At 50.8% G+C, this 26,427-nt stretch overlaps 1 protein-coding gene across 1 annotated transcript; it reads left to right on the forward strand.

Moving 5' to 3' along the window:
- Window positions 1-3,216: 3,216 nt before the first annotated feature.
- Window positions 3,217-5,608, forward strand: LOC109755854 (alpha carbonic anhydrase 7). Its single transcript, XM_020314736.3, has 4 exons — window positions 3,217-3,824; window positions 4,024-4,191; window positions 4,990-5,043; window positions 5,285-5,608. Exons 1-4 carry the CDS (start codon window positions 3,303-3,305, stop codon window positions 5,369-5,371), a joined length of 831 nt encoding a protein of 276 aa, XP_020170325.1. The 5' UTR covers window positions 3,217-3,302; the 3' UTR covers window positions 5,372-5,608.
- The last annotated feature ends 20,819 nt before the right edge of the window (window positions 5,609-26,427 follow it).

The raw sequence follows: 26,427 nt of genomic DNA on the forward strand, positions 1-26,427 counted from the left end.
TCATCACGGATAGGCACAAGGTCGACAATATCCTGGGAAAAATTCTAGGGTCGGCCATGGTCGATCCTGATAATGGAGACACCACAATGGTGTTTCTCTCCTTGGATGAGCTCTTGTGGGGATGTCTTACATCCCTCGAATTGGTTTGGACTCTCCTATAGAAATCTCTCCCTCATAACAAGGCCTGAAGGTACGGCGATTATACGATAGAAGTGTCTCTGAGGTAGAATGGCCTTGTTGAAGTAACGCTGGTCCACCCACCAGCATAATATACCAAAGCACATGAGAGAAGAGGAAGATCAATAGTGCGGGTAAAGCGTACAACCTTTACAAATTGTAAAACTCATCCGTATAGTCGTGTCCTCGGTTATGGCCATAGTCTGTCACACTATTTGATCGATGTCGAAAAAGGAGAGAACAACAATTATCGAAGTAATCATAGGAAATAAGATGTTGGTCATGAAGTGTCCATGTGAGCAAAGAAACTGTTCACGGGAGTGGTTACCCCTAGGACAGCAGGCTAGGTTGTGGTGACATTTGCAGTAAAGTAGTGTCCCACATGCATCCAATAGACAGAAACAACTAGATCAAGATACTGGACGGCTGAAAAGACTGATGGCATGAGAGGGATGGGTTTAGGTTGAGTTTTATTATTGTCCTAAATGTGGAGGCCTGGTGTATTATTATTTATTAACCTTTAAAAAGAAGATGATATCATACTATTCTCTAGATTTTCCAAAACGCGCGTGAGAACATACACAAACTAGCAGCAGGACTGCAATGTGAAGTTATCTTTGAATTTTACAAAATTCAATTTTCCTTACACTTGTAGAAATATATAATTTTTCTTGACAAAGTGTTCAGGTTAACAAAGTTTCTTCCCATATAAACCATAGTGCAAAAAAAAGCAACTCGATATCGACTCTGCGTACACATTACGGTTAATCATAACATTTTTTTTTGCGGATAGGTTAATCATAACATATGTGTGAATACTAAATATTTTGGAGAATAACATGAGTCTCTGAAAATACCGAGGGTTGGTGAGCAAAAGAGGGGTTGGAAGTTCAGCGTGACTGGGTGATTAGAAAACCTGTCTAGGGTAATCGGTGACGCCGAATTATTTTAGGGAACGTGGGTCAAACTACATGTGCATGGGGCGTTCAGGGTTCTATGATTGAAAAGTACAAATTGTTTTGTGAACCCTGGTGTATTCCCTGCAAAGGCTGCTAAGATAAGTGTGAACTCCCATGGTAAACATAATGGGAAGCTAGTAAGTTTTCTCTAGAGAAGCTTCTCCTTGTCTTGGTCTCCCTGTGCCGTTTTGTGCTGTGTCTGACCACTGTGTATGGCTTTGGTATTGACTGGCGTGAGAGGAGACTTGTGTCGTAAGGACTGAGGTCAGGAAGAGAGCACCGGAGGTGTTAGACTTCAACGTAGACGGAATAGAACATGCATGAGAACTTCTAGTCACCTTGAACTCCGTTATTCACAACAAACTCACGAATGATTATGCCAGTCTTTATTCCACTAATCTTGAACTCCTTTTTATACATTCAGAGCTACTTGTGCCACTGTTTACCTCTTTTGTTTTCATTTTTGGCGGTCAAAAAGAACAACCGTTCATGGCAGGGTAAACATTAAAAAAAAACGAACACAAGTTTTCTTTTTCCAACCCGGCGAACCGCTTTCCATTAACGCAGAAGGAGAATGAGTTGTGAGTTGGCGCATTAATTAGTTGGGAATCCGCTGCCAGTGTTTGCTGTGGAAGCTATTACTATGGAGGAAAAGCTGCTAACACTACATCTGCCATACACTACTCGATCCCACCCTAACTATTGTCGTTCGAGCAGGTATACCTGGTGGTTATTGTTAGCTATGACGTTCTAGTATTATATATCTTGAGTGTGGTTGCCGACTTGATCGGACCACTGCGAAGAGTCAGGCAACCACTGCGAAGCATGCATGCATGCGCCCCAAATGGTGCGTGTTGGCAACTTGGCATTCACAACATTTCCATATGCGTACATCAGCACACCTTGTGCTGCGGAAATCTGGCAGTCGTGGGCCCCCCTTGAGGTGAAGATCTTCACTTGGCTTGCCGTCAGGAAGCGGCTATGGACAGCGGATCGGTTGGCGCGTCGCGGCCTCCCACATACCACACAATGCCAATTATGCTGCTAGAGCGACGAGGACACCATCCACATGCTCCTAGGTTGCTCGTTCCCCCACGAGGTATGGTACCACTCCCTCTTGCCGCTGCGACTTCACCGCTTCACTCCGACGGGAAGGCAGGAGCTTCAAGACTGGTGGCCGGCTGTCGCGGCCGCGGCAAGTTCAAACCGAACGGAGATCAACACTGTGATCGCTGCCACACTCCGCTTTATCTGGCTTGAGAGGAACAGTAGAGTCTTCGACCACAAGGCTTCATCGGTGGCTAACGTCCTCACTAAGCTAAAAACTGAGCTGGATCTCTGGAGGACCGCTAGGGTAGACCGTGGGCAATCGTTTCAAATGCACTAATTTTCTTGTAATGTGTATGAGGTGCATCTTGCTCTTGGGAGCAAACTTGGTTGTAACCGCTCTTTTCCTTCCTTAATAGAGAAGACATGCAATGCTCTTGCATGTTCATGAAAAAAAAAGCGTACATCAGCACACTCGCTGACCCAAACACGACATATCAAATCCTTTTTTGCCCCCTAGAAATCTTCTTCTGCAGGCCGCAGCTACAGTGAGCAACTAATTGCTAGTCGAAAATGAAATCTTCTATTTTCTGTGAAACTGCTGGATCGGTTTGACGCGTGGGTCACAGGAACGGGTTCGAAACGTTTCCACTAATTTTGCTTTGTGCTACCAAACAGAAGAGCGTTCCCATTTGGCAAATCGTCGGTCCAGTTATGCTTTGTTTACATTGAAACGAAGGGAGAAAATGACCGGCCGTGCCGCTTCCCACCAAACCCCGACTTTTTAAAGCTAGCGTCCCTGTCTATCCCACACGGTCCTGACCATACACGATCCCGTTTCGTGCAACGGAATGGGACAAGACGACGCCGGCGAAGTTTACTTTCATTGTGGTGTGCCCGTCAGTACTGTACCGTAAGCCGTAGCAAGTTGACAGGTTTGAAACGTTCCAACCTAATGAACGCGGCTGTGGCAGACGGCCAAGACCCATGTCATTCTCTCTGGCTCTTCACTATATATACCCCACGAGCTCTGTCCCCGGTTTAACAAACACAAAGACTCACCAGCTCCACGAGCAGAGGAGCCGACACCCAACCCAGCCCGGCCAGGAGAGAGACAACATGCGTTCATCTCGGGACCTCCGGCTCGCCGTGCTCCTCCTCCTCTTCTCGGCGTCCGTCCTCCTCCCGGTAGCCAGAGCCCAGCAGGAAACCGAGGAGGAGGAGGAGTTCAGCTACTCGCTGGACGCGGAGAATGGGCCTGCGCACTGGGGCGACATCAAGGAGGAGTGGTCCGCATGCGGCAAGGGCAACATGCAGTCGCCCATCGACCTCGCCAGCCCGCGCGTCTCCCTCGTGCGCGGCCTCGGCTACCTCAACCACTCCTACCACCCTGCCAACGCCACCATCGTCAACCGCGGCCACGACATCATGCTCAAGTTCGAGGGCGACGCCGGGAGCGTCTCCATCGGCGGCACGCCCTACTTCCTCCGGCAGCTGCACTGGCACTCCCCCACCGAGCACAGCGTCAACGGCCGCCGGTACGACATGGAGCTCCACATGTTCCACGAGAGCGCTCAGGGCAAGGCCGCCGTGATCGGCGTCTTCTATGAGATTGGTGCCCATGACGCCTTCCTGCACAAGGTGCCTCTCTTTTCTTTCTTGCTTCCTTTCTTTAGTTAACCAACGAACGAACCAGGCTTAGTTAAGCTTTGATGATTAACTAAAGCCAGCACAGCAACATGGGACTTACCTTAATTGAGCTTAATTAGTCTAACCTAATATTGATTGACTAACACCAACATGGCAACATGGGGCAAACTCTAATCTTGTACGAACGCAGCTGGAGCCATACCTGGAGATGATAGCGGATCGCAAGGACAGAGAGGAGAAGATGGGCATGATGGATCCCAGGGGCGCCAGAGGAAAGGCCAGCGTGTACTATCGCTACGTGGGCTCCCTCACCACCCCACCCTGCGCGGAAGGGGTCATCTGGACCATCGTCAAGAGGGTACGTTCCGTTTCATTCATTCACCTTGCATCAAACACAACTACCAACTAACAACTATCAGTAAAATATTGAGAGTGGTTCTTGTACACCCACTCTCGGTGCACCCACCGTGCACCCACGCAAGAAAACATATCAAAACGTTTCGAAAAAATCTGAAACTTCGTGGAAATGATCATCAACAAATGTTATGGGGGCTTGCAAAATTTGGTGGTCAAATAACATTCGAGGAGCTCTCTACAAAAAAGACAAAATCATTGAAAATTAGTCAAAATGTACGTGCACTGTTTGAGCAGATTTTGCAATTTTGTCTTTTTTGTAGAGCGTTTCTCGAATGTTATTTGACCACCAGACTTTGCAAGCCCTCATAACATTTGTTGATGATCATTTCCACGAAGTTTCAGATTTTTTCTAAATGTTTTCTTGCGTGGGTGCACCGTGGGTGCAACAACTATCAGTAAAATATTACATTTTTGACCATCACGTGACACACTACTTGCAACTGTCAATAAAAGAAATCGCTTTCTGGAACTTAGCAGTTGGCAGGGAGCTGCCAGTTCGATCTATCTACAGATGCTTTGAATTTTTTATTTATTTACAAAGAATCTTCCCACCAGTTTCGTCTTTCCATCACTTTGATTGATTGGAATTTAGATCAGTGGAACGCGCGCCAGCTAGATGTCATATACTCCTATTATACGCCATGCATTGCATGGTTGGTGAATAACGATGGAATTCAGGGGCGATATATATTTTATGTTACTGAAACTTTTCATTTTCTCTATCTGGTTTAATTTGCAGGTGCGCACTGTGTCGAGGCACCAGCTGGAGCTTCTCAGGGAGGCCGTTCACGACGTAAGTGTTTTATCCCTTCTGTTTCTCTAATCTTTTTCATAAAAGAGAAGTCTTGCTGTTCTCGTGCATTCAACTCTTGTCTTTCGGCACTTTACAGTCTTTAGACTCGTGTCAGACTGTAGACCTTAACCGTGGACCTCTAGAAATTCCACGGCAACATGAAAGCCGCTTTTAATTTGGTCGATCTCCACCCATGGACTAGAAATTGTTTGGACTGATTTTCCTTCAACCCTACATGCAGGACATGGAGAAGAACGCGAGGCCCCGTCAGGAGGTGAACAGCAGAGATATCAGCATGTTCCGACCTTTTGAGCAAAATAGACATTGATTACTAGTGTTGATCCTCTGGCTAATTAGTCTGGTGCTTCAGCTATTTTTTATGTACATGGTTATATCATTTCTGTACGCAGTAGTGATTTTCCATCCACTTTGATAACTTGTATACGGTTACTGAATAATAATGGAACACGACCAGTTCATGTCCATGCATATCTTCATGTTTCCATGTTGGGATCTACCAGATCGTCGAAATGAAAAAAACTGGCAAGGATTTGATTATGGTTTTGTACCTTTGAATGAAATAAAGCCATCCTTGGCGTATTCTTGTGTTACCCATATTCGTCGTAGCCAAAAAAGTGGAGGTACTTTATGGCTAATTGTGGCAGAACACAACCTAGTGTTGTTTGTGTTAAACACCATCATATGCAGCGCATATTAGAGATAAGGCTAGGAGGTAGTTTGTATTGAGATATTCTTGTAACCATCTCCTCCTTTCTTCTCTCACAAGATGTATCCTAAATTCTCTCTTATCTCTCTCTCAAACCGCATGTAAGCCATCTAGGGTTTTGGCTCCCCTGCTATATAACGTGAACACGTCGCCCTCGACAAGGGCAAGACGTTTACCGCTCGCACATGGTAATCAGAGCCCCTCTTCTTCAACTCATCTAGCTACCACAATCACCTGTGTCGAAGCCACACCATGTCTTCCTCCTCCGGCGCTTCCTTCCAGCCTAGTCTCAATGGGCAGGTCACCGAGAAGCTATCCCGCACGAACTACGTGCTATGGCGCACGCAGATCATACCCCAACTGCGTGGCGCCGGGGTCTTCGGCTACGTCGACGGCACCTAGCCGGAGCCGGCAAAGCTCCTCGTCACCACCGACAAAGAAGGCAAGGAGACTTCAACGCCTAGCCCTCTCCACCCAATCTGGGTCCGGGAGGACCAGCAGGTCCTTGGCTACCTGCTGAGCAACCTGACGAAGGAGGTGCTCCTCACGGTGACCACGTTCACCACCGCGGGCGCGCTCTGGACGACGCTCGCCAGCATGTATTCGTCGCAATCGGTGAGTCGCATCAACAACATCCGTACTTCTCTCATCAATGCGCAGAAGGGCAACCTCTCCGTCGCCTCCTACTTCGCCACCATGCGCGGCTATGTCGACGAGTTGGCCGCGGCGGGCAAGGCGATCCTCGATGATGATCTCATCTCCTACATCATCCACGGGCTCGACGCCGACTACCAGCCGCTGATCTCTGCTCTGGATGCTCGCGTCACCCCCATAACCATCGACGAGCTCTTCGCCATGCTCTCCAACTTCGATCAGCGGATGGTGCACTTCCACGGTAACGGCGGCGGCGGCTTCAAGTCCTCCGCGAACTCGGCCTCTCGTGGACGTGGTGGCTCCTCTCGGCGTGGTGGCTTCTCCCGTGGCCGGGGAAGGTCCAATGGAGGAGGCAACGGCGACGGCTCCAACTCCCGCAACAGCGGGCGTGCTCCCACCAGCAACAGATCTCGCTGCGGGGGCGGCAATCCTCGGGCACGTCCTGAGGCCCCTCGGTGCCAGATATGTGGCAAGTTGGGGCACACAGCAAAAGATTGCTGGTACCGCTACGAAGAGGACAACGATTCCTCTCCAAATGATGACAAGGTGGCGGCGGCTGCAGATGGCTCCTACGGAATCGACACCAACTGGTACGTCGACAGCGGCGCCACCAACCACATCACCAACGAGCTCGAGAAGGTGACCATGAAGGAGAAATACCGCGGCTAGGACGAAATCCACACGGCTAGTGGTGAAGGTATGGAGATCAGTCACATTGGTCATTCAAGTTTTAGTACCTGTTGAGGATATAGACCTTAGAGTCACCCGCCAGGAGGGGCCGGGTTACTCATACAGTCGTTGCCAGAAGCCCGGAGCCAAGCTTGAAGACGATGGGCCAGAGATGGGCTAAGACCCGGATATGGCTTAAGGCCTGTAGTTACAATCATTGTTATGGTAGAACTTGTAGTGTAAGGCAAGTATGATTGAGAGTCCGAGCCGGATACTCTTATGAGCCGGCCGGGACTCTAAGGGCTGCTGGGCGTCAGCCTCCCTATATAAAGGGACGACCCGGCAGCGGTTTAGGGACAAGAACAATCTCATCAAGAGCCGGGCATAACAGTTTAGCTCCCTGGTGATCCTAACCCTAATCAATACCACCTCAAACTGGACGTAGGCTTTTACCTTCACCGTAAGGGGCCGAACCAGTATAAACCCTCGTGTTCCTTGTCCCGCATTAACCCCTTTAAGCTTCCTAGTTGCGATGGCTCCACGACTAAGTCCTAGCTCGAGGACATCTGCCGTGACAATTCCACGACAGTTGGCGCCCACCGTGGGGCCAGCGCACGGTGGATTTGAGTTCTTGAAGGGCAGCTTCGAAGGGCTCAAGGGATACGCTGTGGGCCGGATGACCAAGAGTCGTCGCGGCAAGCTCTACATCGACGATGCAAACTGGGGCCCCGACGCCGGCTCGATTGAGTACGGGTACCGGGTCCCCTTCGGCGGAATTCACGTTTTCATTGGCAAGATTGGTGAGCCGGGCCCCGAGCCGGGTCTCTGCGCTGATCTCATCGAGATGGCTCAGCTTGCGCGACCCGCCCGGGCCCGGCCTGCCTTAAGGCATGCTTTTGTGGGGTGTATCCATGGAGGACTCTCCGATCGATCTGGAACCGGTGATGAGACGGCCGCCGGCTCTGACGGCGAGTCGACCACCGATGAGTCAAACTCGTTGTACCAACTTCAAGATGGCAGGCTCATGGGTTGTTCCGATGGTGACAGTATTCCGGACCTTTTTGAGCCGCCAAGTCAGGTTGGAGTTTTTATGGCTGGTGCGCAGCCTGTTCAGAACCCCGCTGCTGGAGCGGGAAACCCGGTGCCTTCTCCGGCTCAGGTGCTAATGGATCTCACGGACAAGATGACGGCCCTGTTAACCGCCACGGTTGACCCGGCAGATCAAGCTCAGCATGATGCGGAGGTGGCGCAGTTAAAATTGGATCTAGTAAAGGCTAAGGAGGATCTTGCAGCGGAAGGGATCAGGCTGGCTGCGGAGAGGGCGGCTCTCGATGCCCAAACTCAGCTGATCCAGGCGCAGTCCTTCCAACTCACGATGGATCAGAACGCGGCCAATGAGGTCATGAGAAGGAGGCATCAAAAGACCCAATCTCGACTCCCTCCGGTTTACGATCCACGCAACCTCTTCAACACGCCAAGTGCGGGGTCTAGTAACCCGCCAGGGGTCATAGCGCCCGGGTCTGGACCCCTTATTCAGCCACGAGTGATGGGGCCTCCCCAGGTGCCCCTGCCCCGCCTCAGTATGTGCCAATACCCCCGGGTCATTATAATAACCCGCTGGAGAACATGGTCGCTGCGGCAGCACGGCTGGCGGCTCTCCCAGTTGACGGCGACTCTCCGACAGCTATTGAGACCCGCCGGGTCAGGGAACTCCTTCAGACAGCACTGGCGCAGCAAGAGGCGTACTCCTATAGCCGGGACCGGATCCACTCGACCCCTCGTCCAGGCCAGAGCCCGAGTTACAGCCGGCACATGGTCTCAGCAACCGGCTCAAGTAACGTCCGACGCAATGACCCGCCCCCTGGCCATGGCCCGGCTCATAATGGAGCCTTTTACGCAGCAGACCAGGACAAAGCGCGGCAAGAGGCGGAGCAAGTGCCTCAATTGATGGCTTACCAGACCCCCCCCCCCGGCTTATCCAACGACTTCCGTTGATGTGGGTATCCCTACCAGGACCGGGGGCGTCCCTTGTTTAGTGCCAGCTATCCGTAATGAACGTCTACCTAAGGACTTCAAGGGCCCTAGGAAGGTGCCTAACTACACAGCTGACTTACAACCCGCAGCCAGGATTGAGAGTTATGAGATGGCTATGGAGCTGCTGGAGGTCAGTGAGGCGGCCATGGCCAAGTATTTCACCATGATGTTAGATGGGACTGCCCGCACTTGGTTGAAAGGGCTACCACCGAATTCCATTGGGTCTTGGGCTGAGCTGAAAGCCCGGTTCATCCAAAACTTCAAAGATACCTGTAGGCAGTCTATGTCAATTGTGGATTTGACTAACTGTAAGCAGCAGGAGGGTGAGTCCACGACACATTGGGTTCGCCGGGTTAAGGAGATCATACACTCATCAGACAAGATGGATGCCGGCTCAGCGGTTTTAATGCTGGAGCAGAATTGTCGTTTTGTGCCCCTGAAGATGAAACTCGGGCGGCTTAAGCGCGACCGCAGTGATATGGGTACACTAATGGCAGCTCTTGTCAAGTACGCCGATTCTGATGGTACCAAGGATCCCCCTTCAGATGATGAAAGGACAGGGAAGGGAAAGAAGAACGGCAATGGCAAGGGTCCTCAATTTAACCCGGGGAACCCAGGAGGAGGCAAGCGCAAGGCAGATGGCAGCCTAGAGTTTGTGGCCAACGCCAGCGCACAAGGCAATAACCAGTGACGCAAGGGGAGGCCCCCTCCCCGAGGCGGCGGGTCAGGACCTTCACCGGAGCAGCTGTTGAATGAGCCTTGTCCGAGGCACGGCTCTAGAGAGAAGCCAGCGACTCATCTGTGGAAGGATTGTGCAATCATGAAGGCCTTTAAAAACTACAATGGCCCGGGCGGCGGCTCAGGCGCCGGCGGCTTTCATGGCCCGGGGGGCGGCTCAAATTCTGGTCCTCAGAACGGTCAAGGGGGCTTTAATCAACAGTCTGGCCAGGGTCATCAACAGCAGCAGGGGGGTTATCAGACTAATCCAAAGCAGCTTAGCGGTGGACAGTATCATGTGTTTACCACTAGTTTCTGCAAGCGAGATCAGAAGCTTCACAAGAGGGCTGTGAATGCTGTTGAGCCGGCGGTCCCACGCTACTTGCGGTGGTCTGAGCAGCCCATAGTGTGGAGTAGGGAGGATCACCCTCCCCGGGTGGATAACCCGGGCCACTTGGCCCTAGTGGTGGCTCCTCAAGTGGGAGGATATAAGTTCACAAAGGTGCTCATGGATGGAGGCAGCAGCATCAACATCCTCTATTATGAGACTTTTCGCCGTATGGGGTTGGTTGATAAGAACCTCAGCCAGTCAAACACTATCTTCCATGGCGTGGTACCTGGTAAGTCGGCTTATCCAGTCGGCAAGATCGAATTGGAAGTGGCTTTTGGTGATGAGAACAAGTACAGGGTGGAGAAATTGACCTTTGAGGTGGTCAAGATAAGAAGTCCGTACCGTGCTATATTTGGACGGCCGGCTTACGCCAAGTTCATGGCACGGCCGTGTTATGTGTACTTACAGCTCAAGATGCCGGGTCACAATGGGACCATTACGGTTCATGGCAGCCGAAAAGTGGCTCTGGAGTGTGAGGAAGGTGATGCGGCTTATGCAGAATCTGTTTGTGCTACAGAGGATTTGAAGGTTTACAAGGACAATGTTGACCCAACAGATATGACCTCACTGAAAAAGCTGACTACGGAGAATGAACCGGCGATGAAATTTTAGTCGGCTGATGAAACTAAGCTTGTTGATTTTGTTCCAGGAGATTCATCTCAGTAGTTTAGCATCAGTGCCAATCTGGATCCAAAATAGGAAAGCGCGCTCATCGAGTTCATCCGTGAGAATAGGGACATCTTCGCATGGAAACCCTCTGACATGCCAGGTGTACCTAGAGAACTCGCTGAGCATACTCTCAATGTTGATCCAAAATTTAAGCCGGTCAGACAGTTCCTTCGGCGGTTTAATGAAGAGAGGCGGAAAGCTATTGGAGAAGAAGTGGCCCGGCTCTTGGCGGCCGGGTTTATCGTGGAAGTCTTTCACCCAGAGTGGTTGGCTAACCCGGTGCTCGTACTCAAGAAGAACGGCACCTGGCGAATGTGTGTGGACTACACGGACTTGAACAAGGCGTCTCCGGTTGATCCTTTTGCCCTCCCCCATATTGATCAAATCATTGATGCTACGGCAGGTTGTGCACGTTTAAGTTTCATGGATGCTTATTCCGGTTATCATCAAATTAAAATGGCAGTTAAGGACCAGGAGAAGACGGCGTTCATCACTCCCTTTGGAGCCTTCTGCTATGTGTCTATGCCCTTCGGACTCAAGTGTGCACAGGCGACTTACCAGCGTTGTGTACAGAACTGTCTTCACCAACAGATTGGGCGCAATGTTCACGCTTACGTGGACGATATTGTGGTTAAGTCCATAAAAGAGGAAACCCTGATAGATGATTTAAGGGAAACTTTTGATAATCTCCGGGTCTATAAGATGATGCTTAACCCGGCCAAGTGTGTCTTTGGTGTTCCTGCAGGCAAACTCTTGGGTTTCTTGGTTTCTGACAGGGGCATTGAGGCTAACCCGGAGAAGATCAAGGCCATCACCTCCCTGGCTAAGCCGGCGTCTATAAATGACGTTCAGCGCCTGGCGGGTCGCATCGCTGCTTTAAGCCGGTTTATAAGCCGTTTGGGTGAGAAGGCCATGCCCTTATATCAGTTGATGAAGAAAACTGATAACTTTGTCTGGAATGATGCAGCTAATACCGCCTTTGAGGATTTGAAGAAGCAGCTAGCAGAGCCCCCGGTCCTTGCTGCTCCGGTTGATAAGGAGCCCTTACTACTGTATGTGGCAGCAAACGCACGAGCCGTCAGTGTGGCTATTGTGGTGGAGCGCAAGGAGGAGGGTAAGGAGCATCCGGTTCAGCGGCCGGTTTATTATGTCAGCGAAGTGCTCATTGAGTCCAAGCAGCGGTACCCGCATTGGCAGAAGCTGGTATATGGTGTGTTCATGGCGAGCCGGAAACTTAAGCATTATTTTCAGGGTCATCCCATCACTGTGGTCAGTTCTGCCCCCCTTGGTGATATCATTCAAAACAGAGAGGCCACAGGGCAAATTGCTAAGTGGGCTATAGAACTTGGACCTCATGGTCTCAAATATGTGCCACGTACTGCTGTTAAATCTCAGGCCTTGGTGGATTTCATCAATGATTGGACAGAGTCACAAGTGCCTGAGCAAAAGCCGGATAACACATATTGGACTATTCACTTCGATGGGTCCAGGCAGTTGGAGGGCTCGGGGGCTGGCGTTGTATTGGCTTCCCCTAAAGGTGATAATTTCCATTATGTGCTGCAGTTGATGTTTCCTTGCACTAACAATGCGGCTGAGTACGAGGCCTTGCTCCATGGTCTTCGGATGGCTAAGGAGATGAGCTTGAGCCGGGTAAGGTGCTTCGGTGACTCAGACTTGGTGGCTCAACAAGTATCAGGCAAATGGGACTCTAAGGACCCTCTAATGGCGGCTTATCGCCGCGAAGTTGATGCCATTGCTGGGCACTTTCAGGGCTACCAAGTAGAGCACATTGATCGCAGGAAGAATGAGGCGGCTGATGCTCTAAGCCGGCTAGGCTCTCAGCGAAAGCCGGTGCCGCCTAACACTTTCCTGGACGTCCTGTATAGCCCTTCGGTTAAGTTGCCTACGGAGGAAGACTTGGCTGTCCCTAACCCGGAGGCGCGACTGGTGGCGGCTCTCCATATCATACCAGACTGGACAATGCCATATTTGGCTTACATAACCCGGGGCGAGTTGCCTGAGGATGAAACTTTGGCCAGGCAAATAACTCGGCGGGCCAAGTCAATGATTGTTATCGATGGCGAGTTGCATCATCGCAGTGTTACAGGAGCATTTCAGCGTTGTGTCTCCCCTGAGGAAGGTCAGGAGATCTTGCGGGAGATCCATGAAGGGGATTGTGGCCATCACGCCGGCTCAAAGTCCCTTGTGGCCAAGGCTTTTCGTCATGGCTTTTATTGGTTGACGGCTCATGCCGATGCAGAGGACTTGGTCAGTAAATGTGATGGTTGCCAAAGGTTCTCACGACGGGCTCATGTACCGGCTCAGGAGCTGAGGATGATCCTAATCACTTGGCCCTTTGCGGTCTGGGGGCTTGATATGGTTGGGCCTTTTAAAAGGTCCAAGGATAAGAAGACCCACCTCTTGGTGGCAGTTGATAAATTCACAAAGTGGGTGAAAGCTGAGCCAGTTAGCAAGTGCGATGCAGCCACGGCGATTCAATTTATGAAAAAGGTGATTTTCCGCTTTGGCTTTCCGTACAGCATTATAACTGACAATGGCACGAATCTCTCCAAAGGCGCCATGGAAGAGTTTTGTCAACGAGAGCATATCCGACTTGATGTTTCCTCAGTGGCTCATCCTCAATCCGATGGTCAAGCTGAGAGAGCTAACCAGGAGATTCTGAAGGGCATCAAGCCCCGGCTTTTGGTCCCTTTGCAACGGACGCCGGGTTGTTGGGTGGAGGAATTGCCCTCCGTCTTATGGAGCATCAACACTACTCCTAACAGGTCTACAGGCTTCACGCCTTTCTTCATGGTTTATGGAGCAGAAGCAGTCCTCCCCAGCGACATCCGTCACGACTCACCTCGCGTGGCGGCTTATGTTGAGACGGATAATGAACAGGCGCGCCAAGATGCTCTTGACTTATTGGACGAACAGCGTGATGTGGCAGCAGCCCGGTCAGCGATTTACCAACAAGACCTGCGCCGTTATCATAGCCGCCGGGTCAAATCTCGGGTCTTCCAGGAAGGGGACCTTGTGCTCCGGCTGATCCAGGAACAAACAGATGCACACAAGTTATCCCCACCTTGGGAAGGGCCCTTTGTGGTCAGCAAGAACTTGCACAACGGGTCATATTACCTCATTGACATTCGGGAGCACAAAGATTCACGTAAGTCGGAGGAAGAGACCCGTCGGCCGTGGAACATAGCTCAGCTTCGGCCTTACTATACTTGAGCTACCGGCTCTCGTGGTGTACATATTTCTCTCAGCCATGTATATATTATGATAAGCAATAAAGCAGGACCTCTGTCCTTTTTTCTCCTCCACATACGCACGTGTTGTTCTTATTGCAAGATTACATGATGATTTAAAGGAGGATCCGGTTTATGATCGTATTCGAATCTAGCCGTAAACAGCAACATCACTTGGGGGCTTCCTGTTCAAACATGGGTCGTATTCGAACCAAAGAGAACATAGCTGTCGATACCCATTTGATTGGCAAAGTGCCGAGCTCATTGGGAAGTTACCTTTGATCATATTTGAATCATAGTTTAACCCCTCTGAGAACCGACGTGGATCGTATTCGAATCAGCGTCGTTAAACAAATCTTAAAATCACTTGGGGGCTTCCTGTTCAAACATGGGTCGTATTCGAACCAAAGAGAACATAGCTGTCGGTACCCTCTTGATTGGCATCGCCACACCCACTGGGGGCTATGTGATTGTATCCGAATCTTAGCTTAACCCCTTTGGGCCGGGTCTCTGGTCGTATTCGAACCGGAAGCCCCTAAGTTCCTCTGCTTTATCACAAGTTTACTCTGATTATGTCAAGGTGTGTACGGCCGGGTCTCACTTTGCCGGCTTAACTTTGGTTTACATTGTTCGTTGAACGCCATGGGTGTCATTACGACAGGTAAATCGGAGTTAAGATACCAACCTTGTTACCCGGGTTATCTAAACCGGAAGTATGCTTACAGGCCGCTAAGAGTGTTATTACGGCTGTGTTAAGGATATCATGGAGGACCAGTCTTTTTTGATTCATATTCCGGGTTATTTATCCAAAACACCTGATTCTCAGGGCGGTAAGCCGCCTCGAGACTTGTGATTTGCCTTTTTATGCAGGATACTTAAGGGCACCTCTTTGAGGTTGAGAAAAACAAAGGGATGATTATGACCCGGAAAAATATCAAAGAGACAACTTCAAAAGACTTTCGCATTCAATACGTGCACGATGGCACGGCAGAGATGAACTGTTGCACCTACTCTATTACAAAATTCATCAAGTCTAAAAGGGTGGAGCATTGTTTGGTAAACCACCAGCTGAGTCATGATGCCCGCTGAGTTGAAGTCTCCGGCTCGTTCCTATCCTCTCCTCCGGCTGATCCCAAAACCTCGAAGGTTGATGACTTCCAGTCGATGCCGCTGAGAGCCTCGAATTGGGCTTCTTCGACAATTAACCCGGCCGGGTCAATCTCCGGGGCGAAAGTGTGCTGCCAAGCCGGCGGGATCAGGTTGAGAGCTTCGTAGCGAGGGGTTGGAATCCTCCGATTCTCCGCATCATAACCCGGCTGGTACTTGGTCAGGTCTGTGTCGTTCCCGATAAGGGTGGCCACCGGGCGTACTGCCTTCACGCAGGCTGCGAAATCCTTCTGATCGAAAGCTGAGCCGTCTTCCTTCAGGCTTGGATAACCCAGGGCGATGTCTGCCGGGTCTAGCTCCGGCAGGAATGCCTTGGCCCGGCTCAGCGCGGCGATTGCTCCGGCTCTCGTAGAGGCCCGTCGCAGCTCTTGGATCCGCTGAGGCAGAACGGCGAGCCGGCGCAGGACTTCGGCCAGGTGAGTCGGCACCTCGTTAGGTAGGGCCACCACAGCTAGGGCACGCTGTGACCCGGTGTAGAGCTGTTCCACCAGGGTATACACGGCCTTTAGATTGGTGACCACACTCTGGTTGAGGTTGGCACTCCTGGGGCCTGTTTAACAGAATCAGATAAGCCGGCAGCAAGGATGAATAATGAGATATAAACATTCTAACATTGATGAAAGCCGGTGAGGCGACTTACCGAAGATGGCGGCCACCATTTGGGAAACTTGGCGCTTTAGGCCGGAGAGCTCGGCGGTCTTCTCAGAGAGAGCCTTCTCCGCCTGTTCCGCCCGGGTCACCAGTGCGGCCTTCTCTACGGCCCAGGCTTTCCGCTCAGCATCAAATTCTGTCTTCAGCTTCTCTTGAGCGGCGATGCTGGATACAAACTTGGCGTTTGCCTTCCGGGTCTCCATGTCCTGCGTTTTCAGCCGGCTCTTGAGATCCGCAAGGTCCGCCTCTAGCTTCTTGCCAACAGCCTGCAAAAATTTCCGGGTTATTAACAGTCATTATATAAGTCCCAAGCGCTTTCCAAGCAAAGACACTTGGCACTTGGGGGCTAATGCATATTGAACGTATCTATCTACATACTGCCGGCTCAATTGAGTAAGCCGGAACTTAAGTCTACAACATACTCAGTCATAAGTCGTCGACTTGGGGGCTAGCATGGTACAGGTAACTTAGCAGTAAATAAGAGGACAAAAGGATGTTACCTCAGACTTCTGCTGGATCTGGGTCACCATGGCAACCTCGGCGTCCTGACTCTTGTGCACTTGGCAGATGTAGCCAGAGACGAGCTCTCCAATGCTCAGGTTGGTGTAGTTGGAGAGATCCAAGTTCACCTGGTGGGGCTGCAGCAACTCCCCCTTCGCGGAGCACTTGGCCAGCACGGTAGGTCTCCCCGGCTCAACGAACTCCGTCCGGGTGATTACCACGTCCGGGTCGTCTGCTGGTGGAGCCGAGCTGGAGGCCTCCGGGTTAACAGAAGCATCAGTTGTTGCCTTGGTAGTCGGTGCAGTGGCCTCAGGTGCCGTGTCCATTGGAGTGGTGGCTTCGGGGGCGGAGGCAGCTGGCGGCTCTTGGACTGTCACCGCCGGCTCAGGCAGATCCGGCACTCCGGCTGACTTGGTTTTCTTCACCCTCTTGGTGAGCTTTGCTTGGGCACTGAAAGAACAACAAAGGTTAGTACAAAAAATATGAGTAAAGATCAGAGCAACATGAGATGATTATCGTTACCCGGGCGCGGTCTTGAAGGCCGGCAGGTTCGACTGCATGGAGTCGCCCGAAGAGGGGGAGGTCTCCTGATAATTGGAGTCAGAAGAGTTGAGTGGCTGACGGATAACACCCGCCAACGGGTGAAAAGGGTACAAGTGAGAAAAAACCTCAGTTCGACGCTTCCTTGTTGCGTCGGGTAACCCGGCGGAGAGATCGGTGTCCTTGTTGGTCCGGGTGTGACGCCGGCTTTCATGAACCTGTCGCTTCAAAATAAATTGAGGTCTTGGTAAGCTAAAGGATGTGAAAAGCTTACTTTCCGGGTTACCCTTCGGACTTTCAGCTGTGGCAAGGGCTCCGAGTCGGAGGAAAGTGACATTACCTCTTCAACCATCGGGTTACTGGCGCCGGTGTCATCCTGTCAATGAGCAAGTGTTGATAAGGTGGACAGCAACAAACAACAGATACAGCAAGAAATTAAAGGCTTGAGGGTTACCTCTGACTCGGAGTTGTCGCTTAATTGCATCAGCTCCGAAGCAGTAGGTCTGTTTCCTTTTTTGCGAGGGGCGGCTTTCTTGGCGGCTTTCTTCGCCTTCCTGGCCTTCTTGGCCGCCTCATGGTCATATTTGACCCGCCAGAACTTATCATCAGCCTGAGAAATACAATAATGAATTCTTAAAACGGTTCAGATGAAGGTTATATGCAGAAGAAGTTGAAAAGTTAAAGTCAGCGGCTTACCGCTGGGGCTGGGTTGGTCTTACAGAAGGGGGCTAGCCCGGTCCTTCCGCAGTCTGCCAGGCTCTCGTTTAAAAGAGCCTTGGTCTCCTCCTCTGCAACGTCTTCTGGAAGATCGTTGCGGCTGTGTCTCTGCGGGTCATCCTTCCGTCCTGTGTACTCGCACATTAAGCCGGGGCGGCGGCTCAATGGGATCACCCGCCATGAGATCCAGACCCGGACCAGGTCAATTCCATTCAGACCATTGCCCAGGAGAGCCTTGATCTTGTTGATAGTGGGGAGCAGAGGCTGGCGCTCCGCTTGGGTCAGCTTGTCCGACAATGGGTGAGTCGGCTCCAGACGTGTTGGGCGAAAGCCGGGCAGCGGGCTTTCATCAGCCGAGGATGTATCTTGGCAGTAGAACCAAGTCATGTTCCAGTCCTTGGGGTGGCTCGGCGGCTCTGTGTAAGGGAAAAGACAGTCCCTACGTCGCTGGATGGAGATGCCACCTAACTCCAGACTTGGTCCATTGGCGCACTCATTCTGACGGTTTAAGTAAAAAAGCTCTCTGAAGAGCAGCAGACTAGGTTCTTCTCCAAGGTAAACCTCGCAGAAGACTTGAAAATTGCAGATGTTGGACACTGAGTTGGGTCCTATATCTTGAGGCCGCAAGTCGAAGAAGTTGAGCACGTCCCTAAAAAACTTTGAGCCGAGCGGTGCGAAGCCCCGGCTCATATGATCTGCGAAAATCACTACCTCCCCGTCCTTTGGCTGTGGTCTCTCTTCTGACGGGTCAGGGGCACAGTAGGATATGACTTCTTTCTTAGGCAAATATCCGGACTTAACAAAATTGGCTAGGATCTCGTTGGTGACGTTGGACCTCATCCAGTTGCAAGTGATGGGAGCCTTGGGAGGCATGGTGAAAGTTGGCAGTCTATGACAGAAAGAAAAATGTCCGGGTTAATTATAAACCGGAGATCTACAGTTCAAAACTAAGGTGGCGGCTTATGAAGGGGAGTAATGATATATACTCAGGTACAGTGGGTTATTTAAGCCGCAGGGGCATTCAGAATAAGTTGGTTATCTACGGCCTTACCACAGTTAAGCCGGAGGATTCTACGAAGCATGGTTTTCTTTAAGCCGGAGGATTCTACGGCGCGTGGTTCCTTTAAACCGGAATTGTAAGCCGCCAAGATTCAATGGTTGCAGTTTTTACTAAGTGTGGTAAAATAGGTTTCACATATTGCAGTAACTTTTTTGGATCAAAATGGTCGGGTGAAATGAAAATTTTCTAGACCTAGAAACAGACGAGCGGAAGTTCTTGAGCTTGAACGAAGCCTTTATGCAGTAGAAAGAGATCTACGGGCATTTGAAATGAGTCCTAAACAACCACGGCACTAGTTCTATACAGGGCTAAAGATCAAACAAGGGCAGTAACTATGAGAACTACCGAAGCTTGCGGACAATGGTGAAGAACACGGACGAACTATTCGAACCCTACCGCAGATCTATTCTAGCAGGGCAGAAGAGACTCACCGGAGCTGGAGAAGAGCGGAGGTTGCCGCCGTTTGTCTGGTCCGAGTCAGGGTGATGCAGCGGCCAAGTTGACGAAGACCAGGGGCGCGACGGCGGCGGCAGTAGCAGAGCTCGGGCAGAGGAGCGATGGCACGAGGAAGAAGACGGAGAGGAAGTGGCTGAGAGCCCGTCGGGCCGGCCTATTTATAAGGCAAGTTCATAAGTGGGCGCGAGATTCAAGGAGACCACGGCGTGGTTATCTCCCCCCACGACGCCTCGATTTTTAGAATGACAGTAAAGAGAAAGATCCGTTGCGGATCTGGCGGAGTAAAAAACGGACTTAATGGAGGATGACGTCACGGCGGATTATCCGGAGTCCGGAGGGTGACGTCATGCCGGGTTATGGCCTTCACATGAATGGTAAGCCGGAGATTTTTTCTGTCGGAAGAGTTGAAGATTGACATGAGCCGGCTCAAATCAATCTGGGGCCTAATGTTGAGGATATAGACCTTAGAGTCACCCGCCAGGAGGGGCCGGGTTACTCATACAGTCGTTGCCAAAAGCCCGGAGCCAAGCTTGAAGACGATGGGCCCGAGATGGGCTAAGACCCGGATATTGCTTAAGGCCCGTAGTTACAATCATTGTTATGGTAGAACTTGTAGTGTAAGGCAAGTATGATTGAGAGTCCGAGCCGGATACTCTTATGAGCCGGCCGGGACTCTAAGGGCTGCTGGGCGTCAGCCTCCCTATATAAAGGGACGACCCGACAGCGGTTTAGGGACAAGAACAATCTCATCGAGAGCCGGGCATAGCAGTTTAGCTCCCTGATGATCGTAACCCTAATCAATACCACCTCAAACTGGATGTAGGCTTTTACCTTCACCGTAAGGGGCCGAACCAGTATAAACCCTCGTGTTCCTTGTCCCGCATTAACCCCTTTAAGCTTCCTAGTTGCGATGGCTCCACGACTAAGTCCTAGCTCGAGGACATCTGCCGTGACAATTCCACGACAGTACCCCTTCTCGTAAAATCCATCTTAGGAAAATTTGGCATGTTCCTAATGCCGACAAAAGTCTTCTCTCTGTCCATAGAATTGCTCTTGATAATCATGTCTTCCTTGAGTTTCACCCTTACTTCTTTTTGATCAAGGATCAGGTGACGAAGAGAATTCTCTATCGAGGTAGATGCGTTCGTGGACTCTACCCGTTGATTCCGGAGCTTAGGAGACTGAATAAACAAGCTTGTGGTGCTATCAAGCTTTCATCCGCACGATGGCATGAACGTCTAGGACATGCTTCTTTTTCTTTAGTTGAAAAAATACTTCGAAAGAATAAGCTCCCGTTTGTTGGTGAGCACAATATTGAAACTATTTGTGATTCCTGTCAACGAGCTAAGAGTCATCAGCTACCCTATCCTATATCCACTAGTGTGTCTACCAAAAAATTGCAATTAATTTTTTCAGATGTTTGGGGTCCTGCCCCCAACTCAGTAGGTAGACATACGTACTACGTGAGTTTCATTGATGACTACAGTAAATTTTCCTGGATTTATCTTCTTAAGAAAAGATCCGATGTCTTTCAAGTTTTTAAGAACTTTCAAGCACTCGTTGAACGCCAATTTGACAGCAAGATACTTGATGTCCAATCAGATTGGGGCGGAGAGTATGAGAAATTAAACTCTTTCTTTCAAACTCTAGGCATCTCTCACCATGTGTCGTGCCCGCACGCTCACCAACAAAACGGCTCTGCTGAACACAAGCACAGGCACATTGTTGTGGTCGGCCTAGCTCTCTTAGCTGGCGCCTCCATGCCTTTAAAATTCTGGGATGAAGCCTTTCTCACTGCCGTTCACATCATTAACATGCTTCCTAGTCGCGTTATCAATAATGAAACTCCAGTAGAACGGCTACTCCACACCAAACCTGACTACACGTCTCTTCGTGTTTTTGGGTGTGCATGTTGGCCTAATCTTCGTCCATACAATCAATGCAAACTTATGTTTCGATCAAAGCAATGTGTATTTCTTGGGTATAGTGCCCAAGACAAAGGTGTCAAGTGCCTAGATGTCTCTACGGGGCGAGTTTATATCTCCCGTGATGTTGTTTTCGACGAAACAAAGTTTCCTTTCGCTGATCTTCATCCCAACGCCGGTGCCTTACTTCGCAAAGAAATTCTACTCCTACCCTCTTCTCTCACCGGCCTTGATCATGGGGGAATTACTTGTGATGATTCAATGCCGACTAACCCTCCAAATGGCGCACCCGAGTTCTCTTGTGACGTTGCAGGAACAACCAGTGTCGTGGAATTGTCACGGCAGATGTCCTCAAGCTAGGACTTAGTCGTGGAGCCATCGCCGCTAGGAAGCTTGAAGGGGTTAAACGGGACAAGGAACACGAGGGTTTATACTGGTTCGGCCCCTTACGGTGAAGGTAAAAGCCTACGTCCAGTTGAGGTGATATTGATTAGGGTTTCGATGACCAGGGAGCTTAACTGCTATGCCTGGCTCTCGACGAGATCTTTCTTTTCCCTAAACCGCTGCCGGGTCGTCCCTTTATATAGAGAGGTTGACGCCCAGCAGCTCTCAGAGTCCCGGCCGGCTCATAAGAGTGTCCGGCTCGGACTCTCAACTATTCTTGCCTTACACTACAAGTTCTACCATAATGACGGTTGTAACTACGGGCCCTAGCCATCTCCGGGTCTTAGGCCCATCTTTGGCCCACCGTCTTCAAGCTTGGCGCTGGGTTTCAGGTGATGACCCTTATGAGTAACCCGGCCCCACCGGGCGGGTGACTCTAAGGTTTATATCATCAACATTAGGCCCCAGATTGATTTGAACCGGCTCATGTCAATCGTCAATCCTTTCGACAGAAAATCTCCGGCTTACAATTGTGTGAAGGCCATAACCCGGCGTGACGTCATCCTCTGGATTCCGGGTAATCCGCCGTGACGTCGTCTTCCATTAAGTCCGTTTTTTTACTCCACCATATCCGCAACGGATCTTATCTTTACTGCCATCCCGAAAATCGAGGCGTTTTATGGTGACATGACCGCGCCGTGGCCTCCTCGTTTCTCGCGCCCACTTATGAGATTGCCCTTATAAGTAGTCCGGCCCGATGAGCCTCCAGCCACCCGTCTTCCTCCTCACGCCACTGTTCTTCCGCTTGAGCTCCATTGCCGTCGCCACCGCGGGTCTGCTCGTCCTCACCGACTCCGGCCGCTGCATCAACCTGTTGCATCCAGAGAAAACGGCGGCGACCCCCGTGACTCACCAGCACCTGTAAGTTTTCGCCACTCCGTACAGTAGATCCACATTAGGCTCCTGCTGTTCTTCCCGTGTTCTTCGCCGTTCCTCGCAAGTTCCCGGTAGTTTTTATTTTTACCACCTTTCTTGATCTCTAACTGCATAGGACTGTTGTGGTAGTTGTTTCACGCCCATTCCAATGTTCATAGATCCCTTCTTACTGCGTACAGGCTCCGTTCAGGCTTATGAACTTCCTCTGCATCTGTTTTAGGTCTAGAAACCTTTCCTTTTATTCAACCATTTTGATCCAAAATTTTCACCACGATCTGTGAAACTTGTTTTCACCACACATAGTAAAAAAACTGCATCTGCTGACCTATGGCGGCTTACATTTCCGGCTCAAAGAAGCCACGTGCCGTAAAATTTTTGCCGGCTCATTCATGATAAAGCTGTAGACAATTTAAATTATTCTCACTACCTTCGGCGGCTTAGATAATCTGATGCATTTAGCCATATGTCATTAGGCCCCTTCATAAGCCGCCGCTTTAAACATTGAACTGTAAATTCCCTCCGGCTTATAATTAAACCGGACATTTCCTTTTATCATAGGCTTCCGACTTTCACCATTCCTCCCAAAGCTCCCAAAGCACCCATCACTTGCAACTGGATGAGGTCCAACGTCACCGACGAAACCTTAGCGGATTTTGTGAAGACGGGTTACCTGCCCAAGAAGGATGTCATGTCTTACCGCGCTCCTGACCCGTTAGAGGAGAGACCACAGCCAAAGGACGGGGAGGTGGTAATATTTGCGGATCACATGAGCCGGGGCTTCGCACCGCCCGGCTCAAAGTTCTTTAGAGATGTACTGAATTTCTTTGACCCGCGGCCACAAGACATAGGACCCAACTCGGTGTCGAACATATGTAACTTCCAAGTATTCAGCGAGGTCTACCTTGGAGAGGAGCCCAGCCTTCTGCTCTTTAGAGAGCTGTTCTATTTGAACCGCCAGAACGAGTGCGCCAACGGGCCGAGCATAGAACTTGGTGGAATCTCCATTCAGCGACGGAGAGACTGCCTTTTCCCTTACGCCGAGCCGCCAAGCCACCCAAAGGACTGGAACCAGACGTGGTTCTACTGCACTTCACCGGCTGACGAGAGCCCGCTGCCCGGCTTTCGTCCTTCGCGTCTGGAACCAACTCACCCTCTGTGAGACAAGTTATCTCAGGCGGAGCGCCAACCTCTGATCCCCACTATAAACAAAATCAAGGCTCTCCTGGGAAATGGCCTTAATGGCATTGACCTGGTCCGAGTCTGGATCTCATGGCGGGTGACCCCCTTAAGCTGCCGCCCCGGCTTAATGTGTGAGTACACGGGCCGGAAAGATGACCCCCTGAGACACAGCCGCAACGATCTTCCTGAAGACGTTGCTGAAGACATGACCAAGGCTCTCTTGAACGAGAGCTTGGCAGACTGCGGGAGGACCGGCTTAAGCCCCTTCTGCAAGACCAACCCGGCCCCAGCGGTAAGCCGCTGGTCTGAACATCTTATTTTCTTCTGTAGATAGCTTTCATCTGAACTTTAAGAAGTGGTCATTGTATTATTTAAGGCTGATGACAAATTCTAGAAGGTCAAATATAACCATGAGGCGGCTAAGAAGGCCAGGAAGGCTAAGAAAGCCGCCAAGAGAGCCGCTCCCCGCAAGAAGGGAAGCAGGCCCACTGCCTCAGAGCTGCTTCAACTGAGTGACAGCTCCGAGTCAGAGGTAACCCCTGAACCTGTAAGTTCTTGTTGTATTTCTTGTTTATTTCTGTCCACCTTATCAATACTGTTCATCAACAGGATGACACCGGAGCAAGTAACCCGGTGGTTGAAGAGGTAATGTCACTTTCCTCCGACTCAGAGCCTTTGCCAAGGCTGAAAGTCCGAAGGGTAACCCGGAAAGTAAGATTTTCACATCCTTTAGCTTATCAAGATCCTCAATTTCTTTTGAAGCAACAGATTCATGAGAGCCGGCGGCACACCTCTCCTCCGGCTTACCTGAGGCATCAAGGAAGCGCCGGACCGAGGTTATCTCCAACTTATATCCTTTTCATCCTCTGGCGGGTGTTATACGTCATCCTCTGGTGACTCGATGCAGTCGAATCTGCCGGCTTTCAAGACCGTACCCGGGTAATGATGATCATCTCTTGCTGTGCTTTATCTTTACTCATACTTTTGTACTAACCTCTTGTCCTTTCAGTGCTCAAGCAAAGCTCAGTAAAAGAGCAAAGAAAAATAAGCCGGCGGAGGAGTCGGTCGTGACGGAACCGGAAGTTTCTGCTCAAGAGCCGCCAGCCGCCTCTGCACCTGAAGCCACCGCTCCCACCGACGAGCCAGCCATGGAGACTTCCACCAACCCGGATATCTCCAGCCCGGCTCAGCCGGCCGATGACCCGGACGTGGTAATCACCCGGACGGAGTTTGTTGAGCCGGGGAGACCCACTGCGCTGGCCAAGTGCTCCGCCAAGGAAGAGTTGCTAGAGCGCAGCCGGGCCAATCTGGACCTTACCAACTATACGAACTTGAGCGTCGGAGAGATCGTCTCCGGCTATGTGAGTCAGGTGCACAAGAGCCGGGATTTGGAGATCAACATGGTGAATCAGATACATCAGAAGTCTGAGGTACCACTCTACTGCTTACAGCATAGTTATCTTTACCATACTAGCCCCCAAGTCGACGACTTATGACTGAATATGTTGTAGACTAAAGTTCCGGCTTACTTCCATGAACCGGTAATTTGTAAATAGAAACGTTCGACATGCATTATCCCCCAAGTGCCGAGTGTCTTTGCTTGGAAAGTGCTTGGGACTTTAAAATTGCATAATAATTGTTCATACTATAACCCGAAAATTGTGCAGGCTGCTTGCAAGAAGTTTCAGGCTGACATCTCCGATCTGAAGACCCGCCTGAGGACGCAGGAAACTGAGACTCGGAAGGCCAACGCCAAATTTGTGTCCAGTATTGCTGCTCAAGAGAAGCTGAAAAAGGACTTTGAAGCTGAACGGAAAACTTGGGCCGAAGAGAAAGCTACTCTGGCGAGCCGGGCCGAACAGGCGGAGAAGGCTCTGACGGAGAGAACCGCCGAACTCTCCGGCTTAAAGCGCCACGTATCACAGATGGTCGCCGCAATCTTAGGTAAGTTATTCCAACGGCTTTCATCAAGTTTATAATCTTTATGTCTCGTAACGCCCATCATCGCCAGCGGCTTATCTTACTCTGTTAAACAGGTCCAAGAAGCGCCAATCTCAACCAAAGTGTGCTGACCAAGTTGAAGGCCGTGTACACTCTGGTGGAGCAACTCTACACCGGGTCACAGCGCGCCCTGGCCGTGGTGGCCCTATCCAATGAGGTGTCGACTCACCTGGCGGAAGTTCTTCGCCGGCTTGCCGTTCTTCCTCAGCGTGTCCAAGAGCTGCGATGGGCCTCTGCAAGAGCCGGAGCCATAGCTGCTCTGAGCCGGGCCAAGGCTTTCCTTCCAGAGCTAGACCCGGCGGACATTGCACTTGGTTATCCCAGCTTGAAGGAAGACGGCACCCCTTTCGACCAAAAGGACTTTGCTGCCTGTGTGAAGATCGTTCGCCCGGTGGCCACCCTGATTGGGAACGACACCGATCTGACCAAGTACCAGCCGGGCTACGACGCAGAAAATCAGAGGATCCCCACTCCGCGTTAGGAAGCCCTCAGCTTAGTCCCGCCGACTCGTAAGCACACCTTTGCCCCAGACATTGACCCGGCCGGGTTAATTGACGAGGAGGCGCAATTTGAAGCTCTGAGCGGCATTGACTAGAAATCGTCAACCTTCCAGGGCATAGGAACAGCCGGAGGAGCGGAGAGGGATGAGCCGGATGCTTCGACCCGGCCAGCATCTTGACTCTTCAGGCGGCTTATTAAACAATGGTTCACCCTTTTGGACTCGGGGAGTCTTGTAATAGAATAGGACCAACATT

This window comes from Aegilops tauschii, chromosome 7, assembly GCF_002575655.3.
Source record: "Aegilops tauschii subsp. strangulata cultivar AL8/78 chromosome 7, Aet v6.0, whole genome shotgun sequence".
Classification (NCBI taxonomy): Eukaryota; Viridiplantae; Streptophyta; class Magnoliopsida; order Poales; family Poaceae; genus Aegilops; species Aegilops tauschii.

Bases quoted from the DNA above. Each gene is read 5' to 3' on its own strand.
- LOC109755854 (XM_020314736.3), top strand. From the start codon at position 3,303: ATGCGTTCATCTCGGGACCTCCGGCTCGCCGTGCTCCTCCTCCTCTTC. The intron at 3,825-4,023 runs GTGCCTCTCTTT...GTACGAACGCAG, and splicing joins ATGACGCCTTCCTGCACAAG to CTGGAGCCATACCTGGAGAT. The intron at 5,044-5,284 runs GTAAGTGTTTTA...CCCTACATGCAG, and splicing joins TCAGGGAGGCCGTTCACGAC to GACATGGAGAAGAACGCGAG.